Below are 27,910 nucleotides of genomic sequence, written 5' to 3'. Positions count from 1 at the left end.
GGGATCGGCGCGGCGGGATGTGCCTCGGCCTCGGCGGCCAGCGGGGCATGACGGGAACAGGTGACAATAGAGCCGCGCCATGTTAGATTTCACGAGATCGCGAAACGCGCGCCGCCGCCGCCGCTGCCGCCGATGCTGCTGCTGCCGCTGCCGCTGCTGCTGCTGCTGCCGCCGCTGCCGCTAGCTGCCTCCTACCGCCTGACTACTACCGTGGTGCTGGTACTGTGGGGAAAGAGTGAGAGAAAGGGAAGGAGAGGAGATTTACACTTTGTTTTCCCGTCTATCGCGCGCGCTGCTTTCCTCACGACGGTGATCCACACGAAAATCATCCAAGCTGGATAGGTTACCCGAGTATCTCCGCGATACCGTGGACTGGTTTATGGGGTAAGTCCTTCTGTGTCTCTCTTTCTCTCTCCTCGCGTTCTCTTTCGCGTTTACCGTCCACGCGAATTAAATAAAAGGCTCCGTGTTTCTTCCCCCCCCCCCTGTTTTTTTTTTTACTTCCCTTCTCCTCGTTTTCATGCCGCGCGCTGCCCGACCTGTCCGCGGTCTCGTGTACCTGCTCCGCTCCTCCGGCGTGAGGTTAACCTCCAACCTGAGTTAGGGCCAAAGCACATATGACAGTCGTAGTCGTGGACGTAAGTAACGCACAAGCTTTGGCGTATCTTGATTTGTCAGGTCGAGGACTACGACCGTCGTATATCGCTACGCCATGTTATGTGCTTTGGCCCTTAACCTGCGTTCGCGAGCGAGCCAGCGAGCGAGCGTGCGACGTGCGATCGCTCCGTCTCCCTCGCGCGATTATCCGCGCGCCGGGCTCGCCTTTTCCCCGCGAGGAGAAAGTAACCGCGGCGAGAGTCCCCGTCGGTCGCTGTGCGCGTCGCGCGACCGTCTCCGTGGATTATTCGACGCGTCGCGTCGCCTCGAGAACGTCCTCGTCATCGTCGGCCGATGAGTCGAGGTGACGCGTGCACCTACAGGCCGCCAAAAAACAACGCGTCCACGCGGCGTCACCGTTGAACTCTCTTCTCTCTCTCTCTCTTGGACGGAAGTCGAGTCTTTCCTCCAACCGACAAATTCGATCCCGGATCCGTTACTCTTCGTCCCGTCACGTCCAGCTCTTAGCCCGTCGGTCGTTTTCGCGTTTCGACATCGAGTCACCTTGGCGCGATTAAGGATCGCGATTGGGAGCTCGAACGAAGCGTTAACGGAGCCTTTCCAGTCCTTCGGCATTGTTTATTTCCGTGATCTCAAAATCGCACTGTGAAGCAAAGTCCGCTTGCGGCCAAGCGAAAAATAGGAACTTGTTATCTATTTGCGGAACTTAATTTACAAGCAGCCGTTTGTTTTTGGCGGAAAAAGGTTTTTTTTTCAGACATTTGCATGGGAGTCTTCTTCCGCAGTTTCGGAGTTTATACGTACAATTCACATTTCAACATCCTGATACAACGATATTTTCCGTTTATTTATTTACTTCGGATATGTTTATTTACTTGTATCTTATATTTGACGGACGTTAATATTTAAATTAAAACCAATGTGATGTACGTGGTGAAAGAAGTTTTGAAAGATTGCCAACTAGTTGAACTTCGGCCCATCTACTGCTAACGACAATATTATTTTCGTAGTCTCGTATTCTTATTCTTCATTGGGTAGCGTTAAGTGTACAATAATACTCGACGATAACAAAGGCGATATCAAGTACGACGGAGTCACATTTATCAGGTTTAATTCGCCGAGCACGCGAACCGCTCGTATAACGTAAGAAGACGTCGTGTTACAATTAAGTACTGTTGAATCGATGATGGAACAGCGATCCTCCAGTTCCTTCCTCCCAGTTCCATTCCACCGGGATATCGCGAGCCACTTCGCCGAGCTCCCCGGTGCGGGCTTTTTACCGGCAAATTTATGCATAAGGTTTCCTTCGTGACACACTATTTTATATATATTAAAGTTTGCACGTTGGACTCTTCCACTCGTCACGACGAAATGGAATCGCGCGAGTAATTGTAGATTTCACACTCTGCTTTCGTCGAATTTAAAATGCGATTTTGGTAAGATCGCGAGCTCCTTCGTATTTCGATCGCAAATAGTTGCGTGATCTTTCGAAAAATCGACAAAACACCTTCAGGAAGTTAAAAATCATCCGAGCTTAAAAATAATGAGATTATCAAGCCAATCGCCAAAATTGATTTTTTTGAAAACGGACTCTCGTACAAAAGGACTCTTGCTTCTTTTTTTCCGCATTTATTTCTTCACACAAAATCATCACCTTCCCAATCATATCATCATTAACGAGAATAAGTCGATATAATAAGGATAAGTCGATTAGCTCTCGAAAATCAACGACGTTTCGCACTTTATGCGCATTTCTTTCGGCGATGATATCGTCGCGCCGGCCTTTCCGACTCGGACGCTTTCCTTTGGACTGAAGATTTAATTAGCGGTATCTGCCATCGGAGTTAAACGGACTTCGTTAAAGCGTAAACACGTCGCCGCGTCGTGTAAATCGTTATCGTGTTATCGGTTTGCAAGGGTCGGAAAGCGTGAGCGTTGAACGCATATTATGAGAATCTTGCGCATGCATACATCATTGTAGCGGTAAGTTTTTTGATTTTGTAAAATATTCTAAAAACGAAAGTGGATGTATGTAGACGGAGATCCCTTCCCGTGAAATTTCGATTCTTTTATAACGAAAAGGTCATCGCCTTTTATAACTTTTCGAAGTGACGCGCGATATTTTGGTGCATCGTCGTTTGTCGCTCGTTGCAACTCGAAAGGCAGGGTGAAGGGTCTCTCTCGTGGTGTTAATTTATAATACTTGGCTGGAAACGGCAGTCCGAGTGTCTCTACGGTCTACCGAGGGAACGAAGTCTCTGGTTCGCTGGCGCGAAACCGAACGTAGCGATGACTCACCTTGATCTCTCGCCGTGCGATTGGCTTGCTCGGTGATTCACGTACGGTTGCGCGTTCGCCAAAACGCGCATTCGTGACGTGATGTTTCCAGCGCGATGTGTCGCGCGTGCTGATTCTTCCCTTGATGGAGAACTCTGGAGCGAGTAATCGGGACGATCATAGTTTCGACATCGAGCAGAGAACCCGAGCATCGACTCGATCTTGCATCACAAGCTCGATCTTGTAAAGAATTAACCGTATCATAAAAGAATCGGACCAATAAATAGACTAAAACGTATCCAAAATGAATCTCAAATGAACGAGTCGAGATCAAGAGTGCCTTGAAATTTTTATGGACGGATTTTCGGAGTTTATCTGTAGCTTAGCTATTCGTGTCTCTGCTCTCGTTTGAAAAACCTTCTGCACTGAGATCACGCAATTTTCGGATTAATTCAGACGATATTTATGATTTTGAGACTTGGCTCGTTCCTGCCACGATGCCAATCCGCTCGATTACAGCACGATTTGGTAAATTTAAATCCATTTGACGAGCACAAGGAAAGGTGTTTACACGTATGCGTGACGTGACTCATAAAGATGTCCAACCCACGTGATTAATCAACGTAATCACCGCCTGAAAAATTACGGCGGCGTAGCGCGGGTTGTCTTCCGTAATGAAACAGGCAGTGAAGAAGTAAATGTACCAGTTTTCCGAACCATCGAATTCTCTCACACTTGCTTGAACATCTGTTATCAGACGAGTCGTTCGGCAGGAAGAATTAATTTAGAATGCCAGAAATACACGACATTAAGATGTAACGAACTGGCGACACGTGTCGAAAATTACGATTTTTTTTTCAATATTTTTCGTACCATCTAAATATTTTGTGCTAAACAAATTCCCTCGGATTGCGCAATATTATGAACCAACCAATCGATACGTGGCTGGTTCATGATATGGTTTTTTCTTTTTCTGTTTTTAATTTATAGCACCGTATCCATATTACACTGCGATATAGATAGTATAAGCGAATAAACAATAGGTAAATTAGGTATAAGTACGCCAATAGAACGGTCTATTGAGTGAATTAAACACGTGCCCATAATATATTCATTTCTACGATCGAGAATATCAAGCGTTGCCTTGTCAAAGTCCGTTTTATAGTCTCTACGGGTCGCAGGTCTCTACGGGTTTTACTTCGGTAATATCGTTTGATAATGTTGAATGTATTGCAGCGCAATTAACATCAAATTTCCAGAGTTTTACAGATGTTTGAACGCAATTTATTAATCCTTAATCATTTATGTGGATTTTACCTCGACTGGAATAAAATATACGAGAAAAAACTATTTTTTTTTATAATACTTTACATAGCGTGGCGCAATAAGTTTATCAAAGCGTAAAGATGTAAAGACTCGGCGCGTGTGTTTTACTACGCAAATATTTACTTGTTGACTATAGTTCCGCAACACGTATGCTATCGCGAGACACGTCGGGTGTTTGTAGTTTCTAGTTTATATAAATCCTAAAACGTAGTCTACAAGTTTGACGTCTAATTTTTCTTATTTATTTAGATTCGATATTAATCAGAAATCCGTTCTCAAATCTTTCCCAATTTGTGCAATCATTTCCTACTTTACAGACGATATCTTTTAGATTTAAAAAATATAAATCTTTAATCTCTTTCGTATATAGTCTTAGTTCGTTACAATTAAAAGATAATCACGTTTTTTGCAATTTCTAAAAATGAAACAAAACATTTACTTCTTACAATCTTATAAAGCAAAATAATGTCGAAATACGAAAAACTGGGACAACATGATACCCGAGTACGTTTTAAAACATCTCGAAAAAGTAACTGCCATCATGGGAATTATCCTAATTACATGTGGACGCCTTAATTACGGTTTAACTTCACGTTCGGTTTCCTTAGTTTTACCCAGCTTAGTGTTAATGGAGAGTTTCGAAATAATCCTCATTTGGATCATTGGAAGTGCTAACGCGAACGAACGAGAACGTCTTTTACTTAAACGTATTACTTTACTTTACATGATAACCATTTTATCGCTGGTTTTTTACGATAGCGGCAACCCTGCCAACCGATGCTCGCGATTGCACGTGAGCATCTTGCCAGTTTTTCTGGGTAAACAGAGTTATCGCGTTTATCACAAAATATCGCTGCAACGCTCCGTTGTCGTGCTATCGAGGCCTTCACTATGCAGACCAAAAAATTACGGTAAAGCTAACTGGTCTCTCGCCAGCGATGAAGCTTATACGAGCATCGTAATAAAACCCAATGTCCGGGGGGCGAATTAATCCTTATTTAAAAGAAAAATAAAATTAATCTTTGCTCAATTTTAAGGTAATTTTTCAAACAAATTTTTTATTTGAGCTCAGTTATCGAGACATTTAAATATTTAATGCAAAATATTAAGAAGGTATAAAAAAAAGAGAACAATTAATTAAAAGCTTTATTAAAGGGAAGACTTTCAATCGGCTAAAGAGCACGTCTGCGAAATTCAACGAGTTTACTTCAGATTTAGTTGCATGAAATATTAGAATATATATGGTACTTTATTCGAAGATGCATGCAAATTTACACTTTAATAAAACATTCGCCTGCCTGACTCTAGCACCATTACCATTTTTCACTTTGATTTACCACCCTGTAAGGAGTTAATCAGCTGATGGGAGAAAAAGAGGTGGGCGCCGTCAAACGATGATAAATTACTAAATAATAACGGCGGAATTAAATTTTTTTCCACATCCCTTCGGTATAATTATATCGAGATGTACGTATGTCATCGTCTAAGGGCTACATTGTTTATGCGACACCCTTATTCACGACGCGCGCTACCCGACTACCTAAAGACTCCCGAAGGATGCGTCGCGGTCTGTAAGTGCTCAGGTCGACGTCACATTTACTTGACATTCATCCTCACCCTCGTTATCTCCATGCTCATTTTTCACGATAATGTCATCCGACGTTTTCCGTTGGCAGAGGCATATTCGTGAACGGAGAAATGTCGGGTGATTCAGCGAGCGAGCGAGCAAAAATAATCGGCCTCGCGAAATACTCTCGCTCCGCTGGATAACAACCGCTGCTCGTTATCAATAATCGATATCGGCCGTTATCAAGGTACGACGAAGATCGATAATAATATTCTATTGCTAGCCGCTATCACGCAAAATTTGACGCGATGAAGTTATATCTGATGATTTATTTATACGCACCTAGTTTCAGTAAAGTTTTTTGGCGTTTCTAGACTGCAGATGAAAGAAAAAAAGAATGCTGTATGAATATTTTGCGCCAAATATCATAGATCATCTTTTCAAAATGTTATTTCATGACCTTTCTGTGCCATACGATTCTCGTTGTTTCTAATTTAACTGATTTGTTCTTTTTCTCTTTCTCCATCGGTATCAATTGTTATCGGTCCGATAAAAAAATGTTGGATCTGCTCATGATGTTCGATGACGAGTCGATAGACGAATAATATCGATAGCCTGTCGAATTTAAGCATCATCCGTGTCGCCAGGTTTCCCGATCCAACGCGCGCTAATAATAGCTTCCTTGTAGCATTCGCTCGCAATTGGCGACGGTATATCGGCCAGTTTGAGAGACGGCCGTGCTGCACCTCGATATCTATTCGCTATCGACGTAATTAGCATTGATATTTCTCTTCCAACTGCTGACTACCGCCTTTATTCTTAGTAACATTTCACCGTCGCGTCCGTCCGTTTCCGCCATTCAAACCGCGAGGGTACCATCCATCTCGTCGACGTCCTGTAATTCGTCCGACAAAATTTTCTCTCGACAACTTATATATATACCTCTTCGATCACATATACATGATACCGCACACTTCTGCATTATCCATTCGCGAGTTGTTGTAAACGTGATTAATTTTCGCTGCGGATGGACGTGAAATCGCGGGTCTGCAATATACGGGAATAAATGCTACATTTCAATGCTTCAATTCCAGTTTTTATTTTATATTTAATTAGAATCGGAACTCGAGTGGTTGGAACAATGACGTGTAAGTTTAGGCTCGCAAGTCACTCAGCTTTTGCTTCTAATTGAAATTAAAACTCGTTCAATGATGAAAATCGAAGAGAGTCGTCTCAAATCTTCATCTCTTTCGGTATTTTTTCTATAATGGAATCGTTTCCAAAAATTCTGCCAAAAATTGATGATTGATTCGTTAAAAATGAAATACCCCATTATATACCCCTATAGTCGGAGTGAGCCGATTGTGCGTAAAAAATCGATGTCACGGGGTGAACAGTTTTGAAAGCGGACTCACGCAGGAAAAATATGATGCACGCACTAAATGACCTTAACCTTTCACATTTGCAATGCGAAACTCGTGAACCAGTATCATATATTTATTCGCACAGATGGAATATATTAAGCACTGTGTGTTGTGTAGCAATACATAGATATACGTATATACACCGGTTACGTCCCAAGCTCGTCCGGATGCACTATCAGGATTAGCACTTGCAATGTCGCAATTAATAGAAACGTTATACATTCCGCCTTTAGCCCTCCATTTGCGGAATAATCCTAATACGCTCCCGTTGTACAATCGGTTTTAGCCGAAAAGAAGCTTGAAAGGAATTCCTCACCGAAAATTGCCATTTACACGCGAGATTATATTTCAATTACCGATTTGATACGAAACGCTCTTTTGCCTGTCCGCGAGTGTGCAATATTTGTTTCTATAATATATAGCAAACAGGCATACTGACATGAAGTCAATAAGCGAAGAAGCAAGTCCAGTAGCATCTCGTCGACGATTAAACCTTTATGTATTTTATTGATTAGCCCTCCGAGACAACGGAAATTGGGTCAAAACTCGTTGAAATTTTCAGGCATACATATGTCACGCAGTTATGTTTCGGCGGCATTTGGTTATTTGTTGTATTATTTATAAAGCAGACTTATTGTTAAATTTATAAATGCGTAAATATATATATAATTTATGAGCTTTGTTATGATACATATGTGTATAAGTTATACGCACATGTATATCATATTGCTCATATATGTGCGGAATTTACTTTTATTATATTCTCCGAACATTACAAATGCATTCGGCAAATGTTTTCTACTCGGGACGCAACGGCTTCTGATGTACTTAATAATTTTATCGAGTACTCTCTCGCTTCTCTATCGCTCTTTGGTCCAAGTTAATTTTCTCGTGACATCTCTGTTGGCTCTTCTTTTTGGTCGGGCGCTCAACGACCCTGACGAGGAACTGCTCGACTGACAATGGACTGCTCAACTGGGAATCCGTGATCTCTCGCGTTGCGTCGCAACACGGTAATAAACGAGGAGAACTTGTTCGGTTTCGGCTCGGTCAATCGTTAATTGTATTATGACGAGTCCGTTCCGACGAGGACACGAGCTAGAAGGGGGAAAGGGGGGGACGTAAAGAGAGGGAAGTATAGCGGCGATTCTACCATACTCTGACCTGAGGAAGCCCCTGGTACTATTTCTCGTCTTTCTCTCCGTCTCCCTCCCGCCGATCACCGCTTCCTCCTGAACGCGGCGGAACCCTCTCTCCCTCCGGCGATATAAACCGCGTCTTCCCCTTTCTCTTCCGCCTTCTCTATCTGTCGTGGTGGTGGCCGCCACGGCAGTGGCAGCGGCAACGGCAGCGGCGGCGAAGGAGGAGAGGACGGCCGCGACGTGGACGTTCGCGCGGTGGTGGTACCTGGCGAACGGTGGCCTGCCTGCTTGTCTGCCTGCCTGCCTGCCTGCCTGCCTGCCTGCCTGCCTGCTTGGTCGCTGCCTGGAGAACGGCTATGTCAGTCTGTGCTCCGTTGCTGGCCTAGCGGCCGGCCAAGTGATTCCAACCAATCAACCGGAGCGGAGTAGATATATATTTTACCTTTTTCTTTCTCTCTCTCTCTTTCTCTTTCCTTTCTGTTCTCCCTCCCCTTTCTCTTTCCCGCCCTTTCCATTGTTTTATGCCCCAGGCCCATTTGCCCGCGCTTCCCTGGTACCGCCGCGCTCGCGTCCCGATGTTCGGACTGGGGAACAGGAAGGTCCTCAAGTACTCCGCCATCGAGACGTCGCTCTCTATTGACGTCGAGGATACTGTCACGTGTTTCTGCAGGTCAGTTTCTACTTACGTCTTGCTCCGACGTGACGACGAACGCTACTTGCGTTCCCTTATACGTACATACCGGCGACGATGTGTGTGTCGGTACGATGCTGGTAGTATTAGCGATAACGTTAGCGTCCTCTCGAGCGTTCCCATGAAAACCAATCAGAGTTGATACAAAGTGCACTGACAATTTTTATGCACGTTTGTTAAAGGTGTTCATCTGTCGGTGATATACGGTGGCCAGCACGGTTAAAATCAGTTGTATCGCGAAATTTTTACAAGCAATACCACACCAATAGTTTATTTTATTATAACCTTTACTTCGATATTTTTGTTTTATGGTTTGAGACAAATATCTTATATAATATATATATGTTTCTAAAAGGTATGCTCAGTAATTATATATTTCTGTTGCTTTTAAAAATACGAATGTATTATCATTAAAGATGTATTAGATTGCGTAGGAAATGATTTTATTTCGTTTGAACGTAAAAAGCTTAAAGGTAGAAGGGATTATAAATTATTAAAATTAGGGTAATAAGAAAAATATTCTCACAGAATCATCGTTTTTAAACTTCGAGGCCCATCAAAATCTTAGATTTTTAGATATATTTCTTTATAATGTCTCTGTCTCATCCAGGACGTGTGACAATTCTAAAATCACCGTACAAATCAGTTAATTGTGACTGAAAATCATTATATTCCGCGAAAGAATGCGTTGTCATTTAAAACGGTTTCTTTTTATATGCTGTTGTCTTTCAACTTAAGTTGCCGTTATCTCCGTCTGAAAGATAGAGGTACGCTGTCTCATTGCTATCGCTGATATGTGGACTTTTGTTAACGATTCAACGACGTAAAATGTAACGCACAAGGAAACTAACGCAATTATCTTCGATTCATTCTTCAACAATTAAACTTGCGTCATCGCAAAGTAACGACATTCACAATTATTCAGTAACGTCTTTCGTTTTTTCTTCTCTTTTTTTTTTATCGTTACGAAACACTCGCAAATCGCACGTGGAAGGACGGCACCGCTTAACGGAGCGGCATTCATATGCCTGTCCGATAAAAGGAAGTGTATTCTGGTCATACTTTTCTCATAAGGCACGATAAGGTTGGGAAATATATGAGAATAAAGTGCATATCCCCCTTTTTCGCAACATCTGTTCGCGAGAGATACCGCGGTGAAAAAATGTAAATGGGATACGAGAAGGCTGCTCGAAAAGCCGTCCACCGAAAACACGAAATATCGTTTTATCAGGCGGTGAAGCTGTTTCTATGAAAGGACGAACTGGCAGGTTTTACTCCTCTCGACAAGGTCTAAGGCGAGATACTCTCGCCCACGAGGAGGTGAACGAGTATTGAGATGCTGAGACGCGAGCGAAATGCGAACGCCTGCTCTCATACAATTTTACGAAATAAATCTCGGAAGAAAATACAAGAAGCTGCAAGAATACGGCTACAGTAAACCGTCTTATCGAACAACTGTTTCTCGCAGAAGACTCCGTTTGCACAGTTTGCTTCTCGCTGTTTACTTTAATGACGTACGGTATTTAGCGGCATTATCTTACGCTGGAACAATCGCGTCAGCTAAATAATATCTCGAGACTTTAGAAATTGTCTGCGATTTTGTTGGAGAATTTCGCGTTATCGCACATAAGGGATTAGTCGGAAGAACTTGAATTCATTCTCGAAAGCGTATTTAGAAAACGATGAAAGCTTCTCGTCGGACGCAATATCTATCTTCCTCGAAATCTAAATTTAATTTGGAGACAAGTTCTATTATGGGAACGAGTTTGTGATCTCTCGAAGTAATCTCAAAACCCACGGAGACGGAAATGCCAGGGAATATTCCTACGTTAGACGGTTAAACACAAAATCTTCCTGTTTTTTTTTCCCCCAAAACGGGTATATTTTCCCTCAAAGTGCGGGTTCTCGCAGCCGCATCAACTCCGTCGTATCGCGACTTTGTTCACGTATCCGTGCGACGTGATTACGTTGCGGACGTGTGTGACGTGTCGCAGCACGTGCCCCACGGCACGGTCGTCCTGCGCTCGAGGTGGTCAAAGAGGGGCCGGCGTCGGGCCGCTCTGCGGCTTTCGAAACTCATCATCGAGGATTCTCGTATGCCGTAAGCCGGTTTTTCGTTGCACTGCCCGGCGCGTGGTCTCAAAACGCTCCACTTTCCTGACGCGAACCGACGTGTTCTCTTCTTCCTCGTTATGGATTTTCGGCCGTCCGAGCCACACCACTGCACGGGTCATGACTCGACGCGTTTTGAGCGCAGAAGATTTTACGCGATTTTCATCCGTTTTCGTTCATTTACATAGCTGCGGCTGCGATATAACCTGAAAATGAAAATTATAATTAAATCCAAGCGCAAATATCATATATGATATTTGTTAATTTCGAATTGCTTCGCAAAGGATCATAAATTATACATCTAAATTTAACCGAACATTAACTTTATTACATGACAAACATCGCTGCGATTAATTATCGATCCTTACTCATACATATACTTATGCGCGTATATATGTATATAGTACTTTATTTTACGAATAAAATTTTAGTCGATGTTTCCTTGGCAAAGTTGCCAAAGACTTAATTAGCGCGAGAGTATATTTAAGTTTCAAGGTGGCTTAAAATGAAAAAGTCTCAGTGAATTAAGATTTAAATGCGTGGATAGCTAATGGAACTTGGTTTTCGCCGCGTCTTTGAAGAAAAAGTGGTCTCCTTGAGGGAGGTTGTTAAAGTGATCAAATGAAAAAGCAGAAAGGCCGTATGAAAGAAAAGGTCGTATTGTCGGAAATGCACATTAAATATTTAAAGAAATATACAAGACAAGTATAAAGCTTCGTACTGCGTTTATGATTCTTTTTTTTTTATTTTCGTCTATCGACCGTAGAAACAAGCTCCCTTAAGGAGACCATATACTCTTCAGGAAAATACCTTGTATATCTACGTCTCTTTTCGAAATGCGTCAGCGTAGTGCAGCATACGATTAAGGCTACGTCAATATTTGCATTTAGCAAAGTGCTATTGGATGGGCAAGTTTCACACTTCGATATCTTCCGCTTGGATCGATATCAGAATTAAGACGACGACGACGACGACATGACCTCGTTTTTTTTAATGACGATCGTGTCCAGTTGAAGACATGGGATCGGCCGTGATCGAGCACTTGTATAAACATTGATTTTTAAACCTTGCGCACGTGGTTAAAAAGAAAATAACGCCCTTCGGGGATAGAAATTGCGTCGTAGTTAGAGAAAAATTAAAGTGCGAAAAATATTACGTTCTAGAAAAATGAGCAATTTATGCGTGTGCTTTTGGTATATCTGCGTTTTAATGTTACAGGGTGGGACACGACGGGAAAGGGAGAGACCGCGAAATTTATTACGACCTAGTGACGCTACGTATGATAATGACACATCAAAGTAGTGGCGTGACGTTTATTCCCGAAATGCGAGACCGTTGATGGCTCATTTGGCTCTAAGCGAAATGAAGCGGATTGATGAGAGGAATATCTCGCTCGCGCGAATGCGTGCCAGTTTTTGTCGCGTGGTAAACGCGTTGAATTGGATCACACATTTTCATTAAGCTGATTAACATCCTGACATTGACATCGTGACAAGGTCACGGTAGAAAGAAATCACCCATCAGCTGTTACCTTCATCTGGGGTTTTTTTATGATAGTCATAGTTGGTTTAGCGCGTTTGCCTGGCACTTACTCCGATATCGCGTTGCCAATCGATTAATCGCCAGAGGCGATTACTATTACCCGCGTATAATCGCGAATACGTGTTGCGATCTTTTTTACCTGTTTATCAAAAGATTCACTCTGCGTCGGGAGGCGCGCGATGGTCCTTTATCCTGTAATATTCGGTACGCGGCGAACAAGCAGTTACGTGGGCGACACGAAACACGAACCGATTAATGGACTTCCGGCTGGGAGACGTCAGGCGCGGCGAGACGCGACGAGAAGGCCGGTTTCGCGGAAACCACAGGCCAACCGCAAACTGTCGTGCCACACACACACACACACACACACCGCAAGACGGGAAAACCTCCGTCTGAGCGGAAGTGTTTGCACGCAAGTCGATTGTGCGAGGAGGAAGCGTCAGATTGACGCGCAGTGCGGAATTTGTCCAATCTGAAAGAGCGAATATAACTTTAGCCATTTGTCACATTCTTAATTTAAAAGTAGGAAAATTATATTAGTTTCATGTTCGTTTTTATCTTTTATACTTTGTGGTGCTCAGCAAAGCCCATTTGCGAAGCCCAGCCTTGAGAACGTCGACAAGGCAAGGACGGAGGTCGAGATACGTAACTCGCGAGAGTTACTTGGCGAATCTCGCCCCCGTGGGAGTGGTGGCGCATGATGGGGGTAAACAAACGCGAGGGAAATGTTTATCGATGGGGCAGTGCCGTGACGTCACGCGGAGGCGCCTTTGAGGCGCCAACGTTCGTCCGTCCATCGATCCGCATCCTGTAAGGATGTAATCCCGCAGAAGAGGGTATAAGCCCAGTGGCCCCTTGATGGCGCCTGGCGCCAACCCCCGACCTATCCCCCGATCCCCTCGCCCGCCGATCGTTTCGATAATTATTTCCCCATGACTGCGATCTCCCGGACGACCCGGACGTTCCGCGTTGTCAAAGCTAATGTACAGGATTCAACCTCAAGGATTCAACCTCTGTCCCCTAGCTTTAATCGTTATCGATCGCTGGCTTTTGGTCGTTAAAGGACTCAATGCGGAAACCGTGGAGTCTAATCTCGAGGGCCTTGTGCTTTGCGCTATAATTTCTGACGTGGATTACTCTGCCGGATCTGCCAGATAATCTCCCGGTAATTATCGATGCAGCATCTCGCTTTATCTCTGCCAAGTACACGTATATAATCATGTTTGATGGCTAGTCTGCATATCTCGTGATAAACAGGTACAGGGATAAGCGAGGAAGAGCCTTCTCTGATCAGCGTCCATTGAAAATCACTCGCAGTTGTGTATGAAGAAGCTTTTATTGTCTGAAACAGTTTTGGAGATGGCAATCTCTATTCATACCGATCATAGTGCCGCGAGTCTGTCTCGTATCACGATTTTCGTTTTCGCTGATGCGTACGGCAGTGGCATAACAAACGAGTTATTTCTTTTTGCTATTTTTGAGGCATGCTGCATCATCGACCATTTGAATATAATTCCCCGGCACGAAAATAGATACATCGCAATCGTTTCGTGCACGCTTCTTCAAAGATATGAAACTAAAAAATTGCTCGAAGTATGCGGGATATTTTCGTGCTCTTTGATCTTCGAAGGATTACACCGCCTGGTAACAGATCATTCAAATCGAATAAAAGTGATGAAAATTGTTGGCAGAACCGGAAGAATTTGTGTTTTAAAAGTAGAAGTATGTACATAACATATTGTAAGCTCATTCTACAGTCCTGCACTCGTCGCCGAGTTTTGTATTTGAAAGTATAATCCGGAGTGGGGAATTAAAGATTTCGAATTTTGAATCATCACGTAAAATCGATCGAGGAAGACTGATACGCGATACAAAGATACAAAGATACGAAGATACAAAGCGACACATGATCCGAGGGAAAGATCAGAGAGATAGAATGGGAGAGAATACCCGCGCGCTGCGCGGAGCGATGAGCAGCGTGGCGCGGCGGGTGGCGGGGGTGGAGCGGAATATTGATTGTCGCAGAGTCAGGGTTCGGGGCTTGGGGCTCGGGGGCACCGCTACCCCTCGCCGCCGCGCCACGCGCATTGCCCGCCGTCCGTTCGACAGTCAGCTGACTCGTGTTACCCGACTCACAGCTGATCCGACACACGCCGCCGCGCCGCGCCGTGCCGTGGTGGCGCAACCACCGTCGCATTGCCGCCCTCGCGCTTCTCTCCCTCTTTCTTTCTTTCTCCTCTTCGCCGTCCCTCGTCCTTCACGACGGACATCTCTTCCCTCTTCTTGCCTCTATATCCTCCGTGCATACCCGTGACTGTCCCTTTGAAGCGCAATACATTTTAGGCTCTTTGAGGAAGAAAAACGAGAAAGGGAGAAGGGAAACAAAGTACGGCAGAAAATGCGACGGGAATAAATAAGTTTTCCGTTCTCTCGTGAATAAATCGAGTTGACCTGAACGTGACTCCGAAACTCGCGGATATTCCGACCGGCCGAAGCCGGCGAAACTAATTTCATTGGACATTTTGTCGGATATCTCGTTTTCCTCGTTGGGGAAAAGGGTAAATGGCGAGGGTGTCGCACTTTTGTGGCTACGCGCGACGCACTCCGATCGTTGCGGACGGACACGAGGCGTGTCCAAGTTAATTCAATTTTGCGACTGAAATTGGTATTCGTTTGACAAAGCCCGTTTTTTATGTATGCACACGTTGGATAGATATTTCTGGCTTCTGGCATCAATCGATTGATCGCTACTCGCCATAAATAACTTGTTCATTGAAGAAAAATGGGCTTCCACTCAAGCTTGGTAATTGCAGGAGCTACAATTTTTATCCTAAGATCCAGATTTAAAATAAATTCTAGATTATTTTTATATATTTTTATGTCTTACACATTTCTCAATTTTTCAAGGACATGGGTTTGATTATAGGTATAAATAAAATTACGAGAACACGACACGATAGCTTACACGATAAAGATACGTAAAATGGGTTTTTTTGATACTTGATTTTTTAAGTACAAAATGTATAAGTGTATCAAATATATTTGTAATATTCCAATTTTTCTATTTCTAAACATACTATATTCGACAAAGGCATTTGTTCTATCTTTGCGCTTTGTGTTAAACGTTCCGTATGGCTTTAATATAAATATCGATAGTTCCTCTTTGCGAAGCTATCGGAATTTATGTGCGCTGGTCAGTGTTCCGCGGTCATGCTAATCCCTTCCAGCTCCGAGTTAGGCAAGGGAAGGTCAGATCTGGCAGAGATCAACGCGCTCATATCTCGCGATTGCATTAATATCACACGCAATGTCGTGGAGCACGAAACAGCGTCGACGGAATAGCTTACCGGACAGAAATGTGCATGCGCGAGCATGTATACCTCGGTCCTGCGCATATAGTCGAATAATTGAACGAGATGCTGGGAGAGGAGGATCTCCCAATATACATTAAACACAATGTGAAACAAAAGAGCATCGATAAACGTTGTTAGCTCAATAACTAATTTAAAATAAATCTGATAATAAAATTAAGGCGATTAGGTAAATTATTTAAATTAAATAAATTTAAGTTAGGTTGGTGCGACAATCAAGCAGGGACGATAATGAAAGGCAATGCTCCTGATTCCAGGCACGTTTATCATGTCCAGAAATTATTTGGCACGTCTAACACGAATCGATTGAATAGTTTACTTCAAAGCACCATCTCGTTACTGTGCTGCCTTTTAATAATCGTATCTGGAAGCCGTAGTACTAAATTCCATTCTGTAACTTTTGTTAACTTTCGTTAACTCTTTCACCGTTACAAACATATCAAAGCGGGAAGTTCCGTATTTGCTTTTCTCTGCTCTGTTAACGAATCATTAATCTTTTCTCGTTGTTTTTCAAGATTTCGAGAATCCAAAAAATGTCGGAGCTTTTCCATCAGGAAACGCACATAGCGAAACTGTCGGTAGATATTTGTTGGTATCCGGGCATCGGCTCTAATTCGCGCTGCACATCGGCGCGTTTCAGCTGTGGCTCCCTTCGTCCTCCCACCGATAACGACTCCGCGATCTCGGCCACGACACTCTCGGCAGTCGCGTCCGTGCGCTTGACGGCGACGCGTCGCGTTACGTCACGTGAGGTCGGGTTTGCGACACTTCGAGCTACGTTCACTTCCGGAAGGAAGAAGAGAAGGAGGAGGAAAAGAAGAGGAAAAGTCTCCGGATCGCCGACTCGCGGCCGCGAAATGCGCGGACAACGCCTCGTCGGAACGACGGCCAGCTCGATACGTACGATCGGCGTATACGGTTTAGAAAGTTTACGACGGCATACCATTCCCGCCTCTCTCGTTCTTTCAACGTGAAAGAGAAAACGTCTTTCCGCTCGTCGTGATCTGTCATATGGTCCATAAGGTCCATGACAGCGATCTGCGGACGCGATGCAGCGTGATTCGATTAGGGAATTAGAGAAGGGCAGGATAGGGTGCGATGATCTCGCGAGGAAACGTTCGCAACGTGTATTTTTTTAGACAGGTTGATTAATGAAAAGAATATTGACGAGAATAAAAATGAAATAATACATATAAAACACTCATAAATTTTTTTTTCTTTAAAATATCTATAGAGAGTTTAATGATGCCTTTTCAAGTCTGTTAAACTGAAATGAATTGTTTGCCAGCGTTTTTTTTTACGTCAGAATAATTCCATTGGATTTTGCGCGATGAACATCCCGGAAAAGAGTGGAAATTATTATCTCTGAGAGAGTTGGAAATTAAACAGAGGATTATTATTACGTAATGAAAGAGGGATATACATAAGAGAAAGAAAGGAGATTGAAACAATATAAACCGGAGGTTAAATAGACCTTCTGGCATGCCTAGAAATTCTTGTGAATTTTTTAGAAAACGTTATGTTTTCGGGAACTCTAGGGAACGAGAAAATAAGGTGGTCCTTTATTTACTCCCCTGATCCTTCGGGATTCTCGCCGAGAGGCTGACCGTGACGGATTCTTTCTGTCAGAATCGAGGCCGAAGTAGCTGAATTTAGTCCCAAGCAGATGGACGTGGAATTTTTTTCTTAATTCCCGCGGGATAAAGAGACACTTAAGCGTTCTTGAAATAGATCGCCAAATTTGGCAGCGTATTTCGTTCACAAAAATAAATTGAAAATGTTATTTCATATATATTATATTGTATATAATATATAAATAATACATGAATTTTATATTAATATTACTTAAATTTCGCGTCGGAAGGGAAAATCGCAACTTATCTTTGTTCGGTAAATCGCTACTCCCGGGTTGCATGATTAAATTTTGGACGAAGACCGACGTGACCTCGTCCGGGTCAGGATCAAGGACGCAAACGTCACAGCTCCGTCGAGTTGTTCGAAATCGTCGGTATAGCTATTTGGCTCGATTTCGTTCACTTCGCGACGCATCGACGCGATGCGGCCGCGGCGACGACGCTCGAGTTTCCGCTCGGACGGCTAACCGGGTTGATAAGTCGCCAGTGCGCACTATTATTTCTCATTGTCTGTCAGTAAATTGCAGCGTAGTCATAATTGTAAATTATTAAAATAAGGTAGACTTACGCGCTGAGAGATCTCTCTATTTTTTAATTTACGTGAATTATCATAAAATCATTTTGCGTGACACACACGCGCCCTCGAGGTTTTTATATTAGTCTATTTTTTTTATCTTTTAAGATATAAGATATTTCTTGAGTGACTATTTATTTCTCTTTGTGAAAAGCAGATCGTAAAAGGAAAATGGTGATCGCATGCATCGTTTTAATCTCAGAAAACATAAGTCTCTCTCGACTTCTGCCGCGTGTGTTATGAGAGTTCGGTCTAGCGCAAAGTTCGCGTTTTACCTGCGCACCGATAACTCGCGGCAGGAAATAATGTTGGCGGAAGCAATGTGGACTTTTGCGCCAATAAAACAAGCGCTCGCGAAAAAACGAAGGCAAAGTATAAAGTACAAAACGAGCGTCCGTCCACTAGAATGAAACGCGTTTATTCGTACTACGTTCTTTAAATGACGTTGTGTATAATGATGATTTACATTATATTGATAAAATTCATTATATTTATATTGTATTTTGTTTTTGTGTTATATTACATTTGATATCACCGTATCACAGTAAGCTAGATTTCGCCGATAATTCTCTACATTCAACACTCATTAACGTCAACAAAATCGCGATACCGAACTTCGTAACACGATAGCTGCGAGTTCTGCACGTTTGCGGGATATTGCGGAGCGTAATTCCACATGCGCGAAAAGTTAGTTAAGGCACGAACTCGCCCGAACTTATCCGCCCTCGCTCGAGGTACTCGTCACGAGACGATCATCGATTCTATTTTGGCCGACCGGAATCGCTAATCCCCCCCAGCTCCTAGCTATATTTTTCCTCGTGGCGTTACGGACGCACGTGTACGTGATAACCCAGTTCCTGAAAGACATCGAAGCGACAGGCTCGCGACGATAGCTCGAAAAACGAGAAGCCTGGCCGGCCTGGCGCCGCGCCAGCTACGCGTATTGCCCGAATTTTTCTGGATTGGCGGATCGCCGCGAGGACACGCCGAGAGAGAATACGTAGACGAGAGAGAACGTGAGAAAGCCGGGTGAAGTGTAATTTATTGATACTCCGAAATGTAGATTCCTCGGGAGTAATAATTTCGCGGGGGATAATAATTTCGTATGTACAGCCTCGTATCTGCTACGCTGATCAAAAAATGGAAATTCGGGACTATAATCAGTACTTACATTAATCCGCACAGTAGCTATATACGCGGGTTCTGCTTGAATCATTATTCTTTTCCGATAAAACTGTTCACCGAAAGCAAACGCTCGAATTTTGCTCCAGATCGACGATGAACGATCTTTCACGACTACCGTAAACGAGATCGATTGTCTTCCAAACAGCGTGTCTTCCGCAACTTCCGTCGTCTTCCCGCGAGCTACATATTTCTTCTTCAGCCGAATAGTAGATCGGGCGTCACCATCATCTATGCTACTGAACAAATCGCCAGACCTGGTAAGCCGATGAATAACACGGCGAGATGAACGAGAATCCGAGATTAGTTTAGCTAGGCCGCTTTCAATTTGGAGGAATTATCCGAGGAAATCATCTGAGGGAATAACGCATATGAACTCTCTGAAAGAACCGAAGCATGCATTTAAGATGCATGACAATCAAGTAACACTTGACATCAGTCTCACGTTCTCAGGCTAGGAAAATTAAGATCTGCAAATCCGAGATGCACGACTATCAAGTGATTTGCTGATTACTCCTCGTTTTTTCAGCACGGAGTGAGAAAATATCGTTACTAAGAAACTTGAACACATTTATAGTACACGAGTATTTAGAACGGATTTTAGAGAAGAAGAAAAAGAAGAGGAGCGCGGAATAGAGAAGAAATCAAAATCTAGACGGATCCGACCGATTCTCAAACCTGCCATTAACAGGTGCACCGAAAGGAGATTCTCCGATATAATCCCTCGATACGAACATTCCGTCCTCGATACCAAAGAGATTATTTACCACGCTCGGGGATTCTCGGCCGAGTGATAGCTCGCCACCGCGCACCGGTCTCTGCATAAGAGGGAGATCCGGAGAAAGCCGTCCCGGCGCGTGCTGACCAACGTTCGATGACAAACGAACAAGATTTGGTGCCTACCCAGCGTGCGTGAGCGGATCCTCGGGCACGAGGGCGGTGCGCCGAGGCCGAGGAGATCGTCCTCAACGACGACGATCGCGACGACGAAGACGACGGGAACGATGCTACGCTCGCCGGCGCGAGGCGCCGTCACCGTCCTACGGGTGCCCTCCTCTGCTTCCGCATCCGTTTCTGCCGCGGCGGCGGCGGCCGCGGTGGCATCCTCGACGGCCACGACCGTCTCAGCGCCGCCGACGCCGGTCCACCACGGCGGCGCCGGTACCGGGACCGGCAGTTCGAGCAGCGCCTCCTCCTCGCGTCTCTCCCTGCTCGACACCTGCCATAGGAAGATCCGGCTCTTCGGCGAGCTAGTCGCGTGAGTTTCCTGTCCTCTCCACCCCGGCCGTCCCCCTTTCCCTCCTTCCCCTCCCCCCTTCCGCAAAAACGATATCGTGTTATAGATACATATGTGCATATGTGCGTGCCGTAACGTGGAAATTAGCCCGGTGTAATTAAAGCGCATCTTCTACGCGAGATATACGGATTGAAATGGGAAGAGTCGAGTGTCCGTAATAAATTGCCGTAACATATGCCCGAGGCATCGATAGCGTCATAGACGAGAGAGTATTATTGTACGAGATGACTGTTGTACGCGATTAGAGACACACGTCATTGGACAAGGATAAATTTGTATATCTGGGCTGACTTACGTCAGCCTTTTTCCTTCTATACGGAGATGCAGCTTCTTTCCAGGAGCATGGAAAGCATGTGCGCGCTTTCTGGAGAGAGATTTGTGCGCGTGAGCTTTGGATCGTGTAGACGTGGCTGAACCTCGCTGCTATCGTTATTGCATGTAATTGCATTTTTCACTGGCAGGAAGCTGAATGTGCGACACGGCTGCTGCGTACTGAGCAAGCTCGAGCCGAAAACCAGTTGTTAATGTTTAGTCCTCACGTGCAGACAAGAACACTTCTCTATGTTAGTTGCGTATTCTTGTGCGATTCGCGCATTAATTGGAATTACCGTTTACTTTCTTCATTTTTACTAGAATATTATTAAGTTGGTGCAAGAAATTTCTCTTTCCATTTTTAAGGAAAATGATGGTTATCTAAATTTTTCGAAAAAACAAATAAAAAAAATATTTTTTGGATAGAAGGAGCATAGTCAATGATAACTATTTTAGTTTGCTAAAAGTGCTACAAAAATGTATAACTTTGTTTTTAACTTTATTTGATAGATTATACACCAAATCTTTTGCACCTACGTAATAATAAGATTCTACTGTATTATCTCGCAATTTCATATATGTATGTGTATCTATATGTATCCACTAATAATTATATTTAAAAAAATAGATTTTTGTATTAAATACACACAGGATGTCTCTTGAATAAAGTTCCGATAACAAATTATTTGGAGTAGACTTTCCTTTTGCGAAGGTTCAATTAATCAACGTCTCAGGTCTCAGTTCATAATTTGTTTTATATTCTGGCATCAAACGTTAATTAAAAATTTGCAATTTATGTCCAAGAAATTCAATAGCATTTAAATTTAATTAATTTTATCTAAAAATATTTTTTTGTTATTTTAACGAAAAATTTTTTTAAAGCTTATAAGAAATATTGATTAAAATTTGATATAGCAATATAGTAGGATATCCTGTGTATTATTAATATGTAAAATATAGTGTTTTATACATATTATAATGTTAGAGCTATATTACTATCAAAAGTAAGGTAAAATTTCTACATTGCGTACGATAATAGCGCATTGTAATTGATTTTTATAATTATTTGTAATTTTCCACTAACCAATACTATTTTGTGACTTTTTCCATCGAAAGATTTCTAATTAAGCGATGTTGGAAACGTTCTCTAGCGTCTTATATACGCAGAAAAAGAATTCGTTCCTGAGAGTGTGATGTGAGAAACACCACGCTCGGCTTCGCTGATAAATTAAAGAGAAATTGAATAGACTCGGGAAGCGTCGAGGGTAATCGTGCAAATCCGATAATTCACCGATTTGATTAATGAATTCGTGTCAGCCGATTAAAGACAAAACGCTTTGTTCAATCTGTTCCGGTCAATCTGGAGACCGCAAATTAGCGGTCTCCTATGAAATCGACAACGATGGTGCGTTGTAAAAAAATTTCTTGGCACTTTCGTTGACTTTCCCGGAGATTTGCTCTAAACGACATACCGCACTCGATATTAGTGTATTGTCTTCTGTGACATTATCATTTATATTTACGATTGGCACGTTTTCATAATTTTAATCTTCAATTATTTTCTCTGTAGTTCAATATTCAATATCAATTCTATATTCTACATGATAGATCCGATTTTTTCTCGCTTCTTTTGCAAGTATTCTCTCATCACTGTATAAACTGTTGAAATCAAACTTACTTAATCGTGAACTCTATACTCTTTTCATAACAATAAAATTTTATAAAGAACAATCTCCAAAAGAACCGATCAATTTGGTTTCGGACAGCGTGCCTATCGATCTCATCCACACACGAGGCTGTGCTGTGTTACATGTACACATTTGCGCCTTTTACACGCGACATCCGTGATTCTGCTTGATTGGCTTGAGCGTTTTGAAAAGAATTTTTCCAAAGAGGAATTGTCTCACTGACCGTGCGACCGCTTTCTCGTTTTGCAGAAAGGCCAGACGAAAGGAGAAGGATGCGGGAACCACGGAGGATCCGAAATTGTACCTGGAGGAGGCCGCCCTCGAGAGGCAGCTACCGGAGCTGGACCTGAGGATGCTCGTGGACCTACCGCCCGGCCTGGACTACAACGAGTGGCTGGCGTCGCACACCCTCGCATTGTTTGACCATATTAATCTCGTCTACGGCACGATATCCGAGTTCTGCACCATGACGGGCTGTCCCGACATGACCGGACCCGGCTTAAGGTACGTGTCCCCTTGTCCCCTTCAGCTCCGAAAGAGGTTTTCAAGAAATATAGTGTCTTTTAATCGTGCGATACTTTTATTGGAGCGTAAACATCCATTCGGCTCTTTCAGTAACTGAAACTGTCAGTTTTTGTCGCGGTTTCTATCCCCTGATATCTATATAACATACGATCTTTGCCAAATGCACAGTCACATTGTCATCGCGTTTCCAACAAAACATCTTTCATCAACGCAAGTTTGATCGAAATTGTTTACGTACGTCATTTGCACGTCATGTCATTTTGCACTCGAAACAGTCGATATCGATTTGTGACGATTGATTTATTGTTCCAGAACGTATCTGTGGTTCGACGAAAAGGGAAAGAAAACGAGGGTTGCGGCGCCACAATATATAGACTACGTTATGACATTTACGCAACGCACCGTTAGCGACGAAACTATATTCCCTACAAAATATGGTAAGTTGCCTTTCCCTTAACGCTATGTATTTAATTCATTCTACTTGGCATATATATCTCGATATAATTAATTAACTACGTTATAACTTAGTTAGTACGTAACGCTCCCAAGATTTATTATTGATCGAACGGTTTATTATTGACCTTATTCGCGTTTACGTTATATGATCAAGCGACCGATGTTAATTTCGCCGTGATGTTTTTCAGCAAACGAGTTCCCGAGCTCGTTCGAGTCGATAGTGCGTAAGATCCTGCGGCTACTGTACCACGTAGTGGCACACATCTACCACTGCCACTTCAGGGAGGTGGCGCTTTTGGGGTTGCACGCTCACCTCAATTGTGTATTCGCCCACCTCACGCTCCTTAATCAACGCTTCAACCTTATAGACCCCAAGGAGACGGAGATCCTGGGGGACTTGGAGGCCGCCCTCTTGGGTAAGTTTTATACGTTGCCGTCGCGACCGTCGCGTCGTCGCCGCCGATGTGGTATTGATCGATGCCGATTACGCAATGCCGGCGAGAGATCCGAGACTGGATTGCGCATTTTGAGCGACGGAATATTTCTTTCTTGACGATCAATAGGGGGTCACCTTCATCAGGGAATCTTCTCGTTACTATAACAACTACATAACTACCCTTAACGAAGCAGACGATTGAATCACAAATCGGTGCTCGGATTGAGCTAGAGAAGAATTTGTTTAAAAAAAGAATGGCTGTGTATGGAAGTGCTTTCGATAACTCCCGCGGTGTTCGTTATCGAAAGCAGGGTTGGCAACTATCGATATATATAGAGAGAGAGGGAATGTTCCTTTGTCAGTTATGGGTCAAAGTTACGCGCGATTAAGGGACGAACCCAATTACGGTACATTAAGTTTATATTTAGTCTAGTACGTTATACAGCCCGGAGAGATACACGTTTGATTTTATGTTATTGATCCCTCCCTTGGCTGGTTGCTTGCAGGTGACTCGACATCCGCGCCTTCGCAGACCTTAGCCATCCAGGAGACTCCGACCACCACGAACACTAGCAGTACCACCTAGATCGCTGCGATGCGTCATAGCGAGCGAGCAGAGGTTGCAGTTCCTGAGACTAGGTGACGATAGGCGATACGTTCGTTCATTCGGTTTCTTTTTGTCTCCTTTTTTTCTTTTTGTAGATTACATGCGAAAAATAAGGTTTATTGCGATACGATCGGCCGGTAAAAGAGAGGAGAAGTATGAGAGAGTGAGAGAAAGAGAGTGAGAGTGCGAGGGAGAGAATGAGAGAAAGCAGCGATTCTGTAAAAATGAGAAAAGATATACCAGTAGTACCTGTACATAGCAAAGTGTGAACAACTAAATGATGTAATTAGGTTCCTCCGTTTGTTGTTTGTGAGATTGTACATAATTTATTAAATGGTAAGATACACGAGAAAGGGGAAGAGAGAGAAAGAACGAAAGAAAGAAGATGAGAGAGCGAGAGCATGCACGAAAGTGACAAAGAACATTGATTATTATTGACAAAGCTAGTTGCTATAAGAGATAATTTGTTCTGTAAAAAAAATGATACAATAATAATATTGTAAAGTTAAAATAATACCAAATATATACCTGGTGTTAAGGCATGTGTTGTTGGTGATGTATCGAACGTGCGTCACGCAGGAATGCAGATTCCTCTAAGGAATGGATCTGTGATCCTCGGATTCGCGAAAATCCTTTGAGAATGCTAAAATATGAAGGTTATTCGACCAATCTCCGTACTGGAGCAAAATTGCAATTTTATAACTTTCACATTTTAGCTTTGCTATTGTCGAGCGTATTGTGTTTGCTCTTCAAGAATCTTTAGTCAAGTTACTAAAGCTCGATCTTCAAGAGTCTCCAATTTTCGTTTACGAGCTCAAGTAGCAGTGGTCGGGGCGTGAACGTGCTTCACCTCCACGAGCCTGATCGCGGCGCAGAGATTCGCGATTTCCCTCAGGAACAGGCCCATCGCCTCGGCTATTGGTTCGCAGAGGTCCCTCAACGACGTCGCGATATTGTAGAACAAAATCAATACAGGTTGCACGAGGGCGTTAAACAAAATAGACAGCAGTGGTTTCACAAAATAATCCGCTATCAATTGAAGTATCCCCACTGTCAACGGCCGGATTACGCTGTAGAGCACAAAGCGTAGGAGCTGCAGAATAAAGGCCGTGACGAAGGCGATACCGATGTGAATCGTGCCGAAGATCTCCGCCCAAAAGCGGGTCGCTGCCTGATCGGTCTTTTCGGCGCACTTGTCCGTAATTAGTACAGGATGGCAATCAGTTGTTCGATAATATCTGCGAGAAGTATTATATCCGAGTAATTAATTACTGTTTCGTTGATCTTTTGATTATAATTAATTTAGAAAAAAAATTATTCTAAAAATTGAAGAGAGTTTGCTGCAGTAGAGCACGTGAAGCAAAATTGGGGAACATTCTTTATATTCGAGAAATATTCTCGTCGAGCGTCGATTGATACCCACGCGGAGCTTCCATGGTCAAAATAGTAGATCTCGATCTTCTCCGCTATTTCCTCCTTCTTGAGTTTCGTTTTCGTTGGATATTTAAGTGGTTTCGGTTTGCCGGTCTCGTCCTTGGCGTTTTTACTCGGTATCCCTTCCGACAGTTCCTCGCGAGAAACGAAGGGTTGAAATTCGTGCGGCGGTTGCAATGCGTCGAGGTGTTGTTTAGGCGTGCCGTTTAGACGCGGCTTGGCGTAGTGAGGACACTGAACTTGTTTCAGCTTTATCTCATACATCTTGTCCCTCTTGCCGTTTCTCGGCCGTTTCCAGCGGCTCCAGAACGGACGCGATTGCGGTTTATCTGAAAAATACGATCACCGTTACACTGTGTACCTTCGGTGCGCGTCTCGATGGCGTCTCTAGGTACCTTCCTTGAGTTTCACAGGCAGAACGTAGCCGTTGCTGGAACGATAAATCTGCTTTGAGAAATAAATGAGCTAACGAGATAACGACAAGCGCAACAGCGTTACATTTTGTGACTATGACAATGGCACGGGAAACTCGATTTAAGTTGCGTCGCAGGTGGCTGACTCTTCGACTTCTTCCGCTGCGACTGGCGATCCAATCTTCCTGGGACCGTAGACGGGATATCGGCTGCCGCGGCTACGCAATAAGTTGCGACCAGTGATGCATCGGAACACTTGCAGTCCGTTTCTGCGTGCAAGACGCAAATAGAATGATTGTTCAACGATAAATGAAAGTAAATAGGATAGACCTAGTGTAAGGTAAAACAAGGGACTAAATCATAAACCTCCATCCATGCAGATATTTTTTCGAAAAAAAAAAATTGACAGTTTTGCTAAAAAATTTGCTGTCAAAAGAATATTTGGCGTGATTTTCGGACGCTTTGTACATATATAGTTTGCTTTCACAGAACGCTTAAAAAAAATGCAGAAAATATGCCTTTGGGTTTCTCAACGGCGTCGTTTCTCTTATCGACCGTCTCGGTGCAGACCGCATTTACATCAGAATTTATGGCTGAGGTAGCGTCATCCGAGCGCAAGGACGTTAAATTGGAAGGTTCCGTCGTGTCGGCGCAAGAACAATCCTCTCCGGTAACCATGTTAAACGCATTTCCTCACGTCAAATATATGAAAAATTAAAGTAACATCAACATCGAATAACGCAAACCAAACTGCAACACAAACTCGGAACTCAGAACTCGGAACAAAGGCGATAACAAAAGCGACCTGCAATCGTACATACGTTGCGTATTCAAGTCATATCAGTTATGATCTTGGTATAGGAATTCGAATTTAAATATCACAGACGCACGACAGTCATGATGATAGATACAAAAAGAGTCCAATAAAATATTCGCGATAAATTATAGAAAACGATTTTGTTATCGCGAATGAAAGTCGATTGCAGAGCGTTATTCTGAGAATTATTTACAATTAAGCAGGCATATTAATTCAGGTTTATCTGTCGTAACGTGTTATGGGAGTAATGTGTTACGGGAGAAAATAAAAAAAGGAACATATAGAGCATATTTAATTTAGCTTTTCGGGAAAAACATGACACACGCGTACATACATATATCTTCGTTTTAAAGTTTCTCTCAAGTGAGGTAAGTATTTAGACACATTTAGACTTTTATTTACATCGAACAGAGCTGGAAGCAGAATAGGATGATTATCGCTTAAAAAGTAAATAACGCACCATCT

General features: G+C 43.3%; 2 protein-coding genes across 6 annotated transcripts; one reads left to right on the top strand and one right to left on the bottom strand.

Moving 5' to 3' along the window:
* Positions 1 to 103: 103 nt before the first annotated feature.
* Positions 104 to 25,323, top strand: LOC112456984 (MOB kinase activator-like 2). 5 transcript variants are annotated; one of them, XM_025019818.1, is made up of 7 exons: positions 104 to 384; positions 19,550 to 19,720; positions 19,990 to 20,718; positions 23,007 to 23,261; positions 23,595 to 23,719; positions 23,927 to 24,154; positions 24,681 to 25,323. In XM_025019818.1, the coding sequence occupies exons 3-7, from the start codon at positions 20,465 to 20,467 to the stop codon at positions 24,758 to 24,760; spliced, it is 942 nt and encodes a 313-aa protein (XP_024875586.1). In that variant the 5' UTR covers positions 104 to 384; positions 19,550 to 19,720; positions 19,990 to 20,464; the 3' UTR covers positions 24,761 to 25,323. The 5 variants fall into 5 exon arrangements, with proteins under 5 accessions (XP_024875586.1, XP_024875608.1, XP_024875598.1 ...); XM_025019822.1 differs by lacking the exon at positions 104 to 384 and adding an exon at positions 16,775 to 16,970; XM_025019840.1 differs by lacking the exons at positions 19,550 to 19,720; positions 19,990 to 20,718 and having other exon boundaries at positions 116 to 384.
* A 272-nt stretch (positions 25,324 to 25,595) lies between these two features.
* On the bottom strand, positions 25,596 to 27,306 carry LOC112457116. The gene is made up of 5 exons (XM_025020008.1): positions 27,147 to 27,306; positions 26,714 to 26,897; positions 26,611 to 26,645; positions 26,205 to 26,544; positions 25,596 to 26,019 (listed from the first exon to the last, which is right to left on the bottom strand). Exons 1-5 carry the CDS (start codon positions 27,304 to 27,306, stop codon positions 25,596 to 25,598), a joined length of 1,143 nt encoding a protein of 380 aa, XP_024875776.1.
* Positions 27,307 to 27,910: the final 604 nt, after the last annotated feature.

This window comes from Temnothorax curvispinosus, unplaced genomic scaffold (assembly GCF_003070985.1).
Source record: "Temnothorax curvispinosus isolate PA1 unplaced genomic scaffold, ASM307098v1 QBEX01000720.1, whole genome shotgun sequence".
Taxonomy (NCBI): Eukaryota; Metazoa; Arthropoda; class Insecta; order Hymenoptera; family Formicidae; genus Temnothorax; species Temnothorax curvispinosus.
The sequence above is the reverse complement of the archived record's forward strand: the minus strand, read 5'-3'. Positions and strand labels throughout refer to the sequence as shown.

Coding starts and splice junctions, on each gene's coding strand:
- LOC112457116 (XM_025020008.1), bottom strand. CDS start 27,306: ATGGTTACCGGAGAGGATTGTTCTTGCGCCGACACGACGGAACCTTCC. Junction 26,545..26,610: donor GCCTGTGAAACTCAAGGAAG/GTACCTAGAGAC, acceptor CGTATTTTTCAG/ATAAACCGCAATCGCGTCCG. Junction 26,020..26,204: donor TTTGACCATGGAAGCTCCGC/GTGGGTATCAAT, acceptor TACTTCTCGCAG/ATATTATCGAACAACTGATT.
- LOC112456984 (XM_025019818.1), top strand. CDS start 20,465: ATGCTACGCTCGCCGGCGCGAGGCGCCGTCACCGTCCTACGGGTGCCC. Junction 23,262..23,594: donor ATGACCGGACCCGGCTTAAG/GTACGTGTCCCC, acceptor TTATTGTTCCAG/AACGTATCTGTGGTTCGACG. Junction 24,155..24,680: donor CTTGGAGGCCGCCCTCTTGG/GTAAGTTTTATA, acceptor GGTTGCTTGCAG/GTGACTCGACATCCGCGCCT.